The 8,039-nt window shown below is 42.4% G+C and overlaps 1 protein-coding gene across 1 annotated transcript; it reads left to right on the forward strand.

Moving 5' to 3' along the window:
- The first annotated feature begins 2,566 nt into the window (after nt 1-2,566).
- Nucleotides 2,567-3,517, forward strand: LOC141980907 (olfactory receptor 52R1-like). Its single transcript, XM_074942640.1, has one exon. The coding sequence runs from the start codon at nt 2,567-2,569 to the stop codon at nt 3,515-3,517; it is 951 nt and encodes a 316-aa protein (XP_074798741.1).
- Nucleotides 3,518-8,039: the final 4,522 nt, after the last annotated feature.

The raw sequence follows: 8,039 nt of genomic DNA on the forward strand, positions 1-8,039 counted from the left end.
CAGTGCCACTCTCCTGTTTATGCATCCAAGGTCACATCAGCCCCTTTGGCCACAGCTTCAAACTGGGAGCTCACGTTGAGTTGGTTGTCCACAGTAACCCATAAATCCTTCTAAGGGTCCCTGTGTTCCATAATGCAGTGATCTAGTCTGTGAGTTGGGCCTGTATTCCCTGTTCCTAGATGATAAATTTGCATTTTAATATATTTAAACATTTTGTTTGGCTGGGCCCAGATCACCAAATTCTCCAAATCAATTGGTATACCTGCCCTGGCCTCCTTATTGTAACCACTGTGCCAATCTTTGGGTCGGTCATAAATTTTATCTGAAGTAATTTTCTATTTGCTTCCAGATCATTTATTAAAATATTGAATAGCATCTGGCCTAGAACTCATCTCTGCAGAACCCCACTAGGAACAGCCCCACTTGCTCACAATGGCCCATTGAAAGCTGCTTTCTGAGATCTGTCAGTTAGCCAATTTTTAGTCCGTTTTTATGTGTGCTCTACTGATATTGTACCGTGTTTATTTTTTATTTGAATATTTTCCCCTACTAAATTGAGTGTCTCAGAGAAATCAAAATCTATTGCATCTGCTCAGTTCCCAGGTCAGCCAAACATACTCTCATTAAACATTGAAATTGGTTTTATTTGAAAAGACCTGGTTTCCATAAACCCTATTGTTGACTGGCATTAGTTATATTCATAGACTTTTTTAAACTAATCCCATACCAGCTTTTCCATTGTTTCTTATCCATGTCAAATCTTTTTTTAAACTTTCCCTTGATTTTTTAATCTTTTACGTTTAACAGACTCATGTCCTGTATTTGACTTTTCCAGTTTTCATTTTGTTTTGTTTTAGTGTTTGTTTTGGCTCTGCTGCCACCTGATTGCATATTGCTGGCTCCGAATGACAGGGGTGGTTGATCGGTGAGCTCCTAACCCTGGTGTTTGTCACTCTAAGATTCTACTGCAGATGCTGTTTAACATCCTCCTTGACAGCTAATGGACTGGAAGATATTTCATCCTAATCAGAGATGAGTACATCATACTGCTTCTTTCTAAATGCAGAACAAAACTCTCTCTTGAACACTGTGATGTTGCACTCGATATGACGTGGCATGATTGTGATGTTGCACTCTATTCTTGAAACCACTTACAGCCTCAGAGGTAGTCTCAGAACGAAAGGTGACAGTCCCAAGGGTCCCTCTGTGGCCGAACCCGTCACAAACATATCTCCTTTTCCTGCAACGTTTACAAGTTTCCTTTCTCCCTCTTGGAATTGGCCCAAACCTTTTCTAGGATTTCTTTTGTTCTTAATACACTTACTAACCTCCTTTTTGTGATCCCTAGGCCTGCGAAACATGGATTTTTCCCAGACGTCTTCAACTTTCCTTTTCAGTTTTCATATCTTCTGATTTATATTACTTGTTATATGTTTCTCCTTCTTTCCTCTTTCTTATATATGCTTTTCCCCATCTAATGGCTGCCTTCTGTTGGCCACACAATTGGGTTTTTAGCAAAATGATCCACTTTCTTGACTCTGGAATTGTGTTTTTTAGCTATTATACAAACTCTGCTTAAATAACTACTAATTTTTCCTCCCAATCATTTTGCTGATAATTTGCCTCAGCTTTGGGGAATTAGCCCCTTTGAAGCAATAAGTGTCTATAAGATATCACTGGTTGGGAACTGGTCTCTATTTCTCCATTTGAATGTAATCAGTTCCATTCTGTTATTTTGTTCTCCTCTATCATATACCCACTTCATTGTCTCTTCTCTACACTAAATAGGCCCAGACTCTTCAGTCTATGTGCATATGGCAGCTTCCCCCATTCTCACAGACTGTCTCAAAAACCCCCTCTCTGTCTACTATATCCTTTATAGAGACTGGTTAGCCAAACTTAGCGCATATCCAGAGTAGGTTATTCTCCATCCCATTACTTAAGCAACCAAACATTGCCTTTGCTTTGACCACTTCTGTGAATGAGCAGGTGTTTCCATGTAGCTGCTATCAATTATGCCCAGCTCTTTTCCCTAAGGTGTGTTCTATTTGGGATGTTTCCCCCTGGCACGTGTCCTGGCAAAGCTTTCATTATTTCCTACTGTCAGATTTTGAGCAACTGGGAGAATGGAGAACTCACGAGAGCATGGACTCTCTGGTCTGGGTTTGATTGTATTAAGGAATAATAAGGGATAACCAGTATCCACACTTGTGTTTCCTGCTGGTGCCTTTAAAGGTTTTCCACACCATGATATGTAGGAACTATTGATGTATGAAGCACCATCAAATGTGGAATTGGCATTAGTAGTGTCAGTTGTTCATGATTTGTTTATCTGAATAATGAAAATTTCACTTTTCAGTGTATGAAGAGCAAGCAATTGGCTTCACCCATGGGAACAGCTACCAGTAGCTCATGCAGTGTCTCATATTAACATTGTCTTTCCATCCAGGCATTAATAATGCGACCAGCACACTAGAATCTGTGCACATACAGGATCTCAGGGCAACATGTGGTGCATTCATGAGACAACTTTCTGCCTCAGAGTTGGACAATTCTCCCATACTCCATGTCAGATTCAAACAATACAAGTGACTTCACCAACCCCTCCACTTTCATCCTGATGGGCATACCTGGCTTGGAGGCGGCCCATGTCTGGATCTCCATCCCCTTCTGCACCATGTATGCCATAGCCATCTTGGGGAACTTCACCATCCTGTACATTGTGAAGATGGAGCCAAGCCTCCATGGTCCCATGTACTATTTCCTCTGCATGCTGGCTGTCACCGACCTGGTCCTGTCCACATCCACCCTGCCTAAAATGCTGAGCATCTTCTGGTTCAATTCCAGGGAGATAAATTTCAGTGCCTGTCTCACCCAGATGTACTTCATTCACTGCTTTACAGTGGTGGAGTCTGGGATCTTTGTGGCCATGGCATTTGATCGCTACATGGCCATTTGTGATCCCCTGAGACATTCCTCCACCCTGACAAACCGTATCATGGCCAAGATCAGCATAGCTGTGGTGCTGCGTGGGGGAATACTAATAATCCCCAAACCCTTCCTGGCGAGGCGGTGGCCATATTGCAGAACCAACATCATCGCCCACTCGTACTGCGAGCACATGGCTGTGGTGAAACTGGCCTGTGCTGACATCCGCATCAGTAGTTACTACGGCCTCTTTGTGGCATTCAATGTGGCTAGTCTGGATTTGTTTTTTATCACTGTGTCCTATATTCAGATTCTCAGGGCCATCTTCAGCCTCCCCACAAAGGACACCCGGCTCAAGACTTTTCGGACATGCAGCTCCCACCTTTGTGTCATTTCAGCCTCTTACATCCCATCTCTCTTCTCCTTCCTCACCCACCGGTTTGGCCAGAATGTGGCCCTGCATTTCCATGTTCTCATGGCCAATGTGTATCTCCTGGTGCCTCCCATGCTGAACCCCATCATCTATGGGGTGAGGACCAAACAGATCCGGGACAGTCTGCTCCGGCTCTTTACTCATCAATGGGCCTAAAGTTTTCTCCTGGTGCTCTGGCTTTCAGACTGAGCTCTGTGCAAAGCTGGCTGGTGACTTGGTGTTGAGCCCTCTTTCCTGAATCACTTATTGCATAGTCTGAGAGACATTGAAACCTTTCCTGATCTTACTTTGCAGAATAAAGATGAGAAACTGGGGAATCAGTCTGCGTGAAACTCACTGGGTTGCCACCTAATTACTTATAACTGGATCCCCAAAACCCAACCCCTTGACCCACCTCTTCTACCAAGGCTCTATCCCTGCTCTCCCTCTTCCACCAAATGCCCTGCTCCTGTTGCTTGCTCCTATCTTCCACTTTCCCGTAACAGTCTTGATAATTTTCACCTCCCTTCCCTCACCCCCAGCAGCAAGGGAAACATTTCAGATTTTGATAGGGATTGCAACATTAAGAGTGATTCCAGGGGCCATCGAGGCTCTTGAAAAACTCTAGTATTTTTGGCTAATAACTTAGCAATTAGGTGAAGGGGCACTATACCTAATTTATATATTAACGAAAAAAATATTAGACTCACTCAATTCCAATACTAATATGTTTGACGCTTTGTGACAAGTCACTTAAGGGATCCTGGTTAGGTTAAAATTTAAATGTATATTCAAACTTTGTTACTAAATCTGTGGAGAGTAATATGGTGTCAAGACTTACGTTTTTTTTTTTCTCAGCTCTGGCAGGCAAGTGGGGTATACTAGGTTACATCAGGGAGCAGATACATCTGGGATCTATATAAGAACCTCAGAATGGCCCTACTGGGTAAGACCAATGGTGCAACTAGCCCAGTATCCTATCTTCTCTCACTGGAGAATGCCACGTGCTTCAGAGGGAATGAACCAAACAGGGCAATCATCAAGTGATCCATCCCCTGTCTCCCACTCCCAGCTTCTAGCAAAGAGAAGGGACACCATTCCTGCCCATCCTGGCTAATAGCCATTGATGGACCTATTCTCCATGATTTTTTCTAGTTCCTACTGGAACCTTGTTATTGTTTTGGCCTTCACAACATCTCCTGGGAAATAGTTCCACAGGTTGACTGTGAAGAAATACTTCCTTTTGTTTCTTTTAAATCTGCTGCCTATTAAATTAGTTGGGTTCCCCCCCTAGTTCTTGTGTTATGTGAAGGAGTAAATTACATTTCCATATTCAATTTTTCTACACCATTCATGATTCTATAGACACCTCACACATCCCCCCTCTTTTCCAAGCTGAAAAGTCCCAGTCTTTTTATCTTTCCTCATATGGACTGTGTTCCATGCTCATAATCATTTCTGTTTCCCTTCTCTGTACATATTCCAAATCCAAAGTATATTTTTTGTGATGGCGCAACCACATCTGCATGCAGTACTCAATATACAGGCATACCATGGATTTATATAGCGCCAATATGATATTTTCTGTTTTATCTGTTCTGTTCCTAATGATTCCCAACATTCTGTTTACTTTTTTGACTGCAGCTGCACATTGAATTGATATTTTCAGAAAACTATCCACAATGTCTACTGAGGCCCATCTCCCTGCTCTTCCTCTTCCATGAAGGTGGAAGGACAAGCCCCGGTGTTAGCTGGGAAGGCTGGATGCTGGGCCGAGTCTGGGGTAGCTTAGGTAGCTCACAGGGAGGGAGATTAACAGAAGGTGTGCTGTTTGTCGGCTATTTACACACATACATGGCACCTTATCTGGAACTACAGGGCACCTGTTGCCCAGGGGCTGAGGCTGAACAGTGAAGCTGAGTCTAACATACGCTCTGCATGATGCTTTTTGTCACTACATCTAGAAGCTCTTTACCTAGGCTACTAGGCAGCATTATCCCTATGTCATGGAGGGACTGAGAGAAGCAGCAGTAAAGTGATTTACCTAGGGCAATGCAATGAGTCAACAGCAGAGGTGAGAATGGGTACTGGAAGTCTTGGCCCCGCCAGCACCGTTGCTATAGCTATGAACTGCCATTGCTCCTTTCGGTTGTATTAGATGCAGTGAGGTTATTTATGTGTTGTAATCAGCGGAGTTGCAGTCCTCCTTAAACAGGAGGAATTTATTAAAGAAACAGTTACAAAGTACTGCCACATAGCTCTGTATTCAGACTTGTCTTTCTTGTTCGCCAGGGACCAAACCCTGCCTAGAAGTGTGCACAGTGATAGAGGCCCAAGAATGTTCGAGGAATGAAATCAGTGCAAGGTGTGACTTGTAGGCCCTGATTAAGGCCTTTTAGTAGCAGCACATTAAACACAATAAAAAATAATCTCCATTTAATGCATGGAGGGGCTGTGCCCAAGGTCACCCTACGAATCCATGGCAGAGCTGGGACTCTTCACTCCCAGTATACTGGTCTCTGCTGACACTATATCTCTAGTTAAAAGGCTTGGGCCAAATCCTCAGCTGGTATAAGTGGGTGCAGTCCTAATGAGATCAGGGAAAGTCCCCTGAAATAGAGAAGCCAATGGAGCGACAGCACCAGGTCTCTTTGCTCCTGCATGGACTGTACAAGCCAGGTCTGAGAGAGACTAAACCCTTCCTGCTGCCTCAGTTTCCCGATCTTTTAAAGGGGGATATCTGTTGGGAGTAGTGAGCAATAGTTCATGAAGAACTTGTCAGTGGTATCCAGGTGTCATCGTGCTTTAGTGGAACACAGCTGAGGATGACAAATTCATGACAAATTGCTGAGAAATAGAGCAGACTTACCCCCATTAGATTGTACCAAGCCAGTAACAAACTTCAACTTCTGTGTCACCACACGGCTCAACTGGAAGCAAAAAAAGTGCAATCTCATTAGGCATCACAGCCCTGGATCACCATCTAGACACTGGACTCCAGGATGAGTGGTCAGTGAAGACAAATTTTGCCACATATAGGATCCTTCTCATCTCAAGAGCTCAGCCACATAACCAGGCCAATATATAACTCAGATCTTACCCAAAGATCACGCTGCTGCCAATCCATTAGTAACTAAAAACTAAAGGTTTAATAATAAAAGAAAAGAAGAAGAGATTTAAATGGCAAATGAAGTGTAACAATACAATTAGGAAGGCCAAAATAATATGAGGAACAGTTAGCCAAAGACTCAAAAACTAATTGTAATTTTTTTTTAAGTACATCAGAAGCAGGAAGCCTGCTAAACAATCAGTGGGGCCACTGGACAATCGAGTTGCTAAAAGAGTGCTCAAAGATAAGGCCATTGCGGAGAAACTAAATTAATTCTTTGCATCGGTCTTCAAAGCTGAGGATGTGAGGGAGATTCCCAAACCTGAGCCATTCTTTTTAGGTGACAGATCTGAAGAACTGTCCCAGATTGAGGTATCATTAGAGGAAGTCTTGGAACAAATTTATAAATTAAACAGCAATAAGTCACCAGGACCAGATGGGATTCACCGAAGAGTTCTGAAGGAACTCAGATGTGAAATTGCAGAACTACTAACTGTAGTCTGTAACCTATCATTTAAGTCAGCTTCTGTACCAAATGATTGGAGGATAGCTAATGTGATGTCAATTTTTAAAAAGGTCTCCATAGGTGATCCGGGCAATTACATGCCTGTAAGCCTGACTTCAGTACAGGGCAAACTGGTTGAAACTATCATAAAGAATAATATTGTCAGATATATAGATGAACATAACTTGTTGAAGAAGAGTCAACATGGTTTTAGTAGAAGGAAATCGTGCCTCACCAATCTACTAAAGTTCTTTGAGGGGGTCAACAAGCATTTGGACAAAGGTGATCCAGTGGTTATAGTGTACTTAGATTTTCAGAAAGCCTTTGACAAGGTTCCTCACCAAAGGAAGTTAAGCAAAGTAAGCAGTCATGGGATAAGAGGAAGGTGCTCTCATGGATTGGTAACTGGTTAAAAGATAACAAAGGATAGGTATAAATGGTAAGTTTTCAGAATGGAGAGAGGTAAATAGTGGTGTCCAGAGGCCTGGGACCAGTCCTATTCAACATATTCATAAATTATCTGGAAAAAGCGGTAAACAGTGAGGTAGCAAAATTTGCAGATGATACAAAATGATTGAAGATAGTTAAGAGCCAAGCATACTGCGAAGAGTAATTAAGAAAGCGATAGATAATAGCACAGAAAATATCATACTTCCTCTATATAAATCTATGGTACGACCATATCTTGAATACTGTTTGCAGATGTGGTCACCCCACCTCAAAAAAGATATATTGGAATTGGAAGAGGTTCAGAAAAGGGAAACAAAAATAATTAGGGGTATGGAATGGCTTCCATATGAGGAGAGATTAATAAAATTGTGACTTTTCAGCTTGGAAAAGAGACTGCTAAGGGGAGATATGATTGAAGTCTATACACACATGACTGGTGTAGAGAAAGTAGAAAGGGAAGTGTTGTTTACTGCTTCTCATAACACAAGAACTAGGGGTCACCTAATGAAATTAATAGGAAGCAGGTTTAAAACAAATAAAAGGAGGTATTTCTTACAAAATGCAGTCAACCTGTGGAACTCCTTGCCAGAGGATATTGTGAAGGTCAAGCCCATAACAGGGTTCAAAAAAGAACT

The sequence above is a fragment of the Natator depressus genome, chromosome 1 (genome assembly GCF_965152275.1).
Source record: "Natator depressus isolate rNatDep1 chromosome 1, rNatDep2.hap1, whole genome shotgun sequence".
NCBI lineage: Eukaryota > Metazoa > Chordata > Testudines > Cheloniidae > Natator > Natator depressus.

Excerpts from the sequence above, each read along its gene's own strand:
- LOC141980907 (XM_074942640.1), top strand. The coding sequence starts at position 2,567 with ATGTCAGATTCAAACAATACAAGTGACTTCACCAACCCCTCCACTTTC.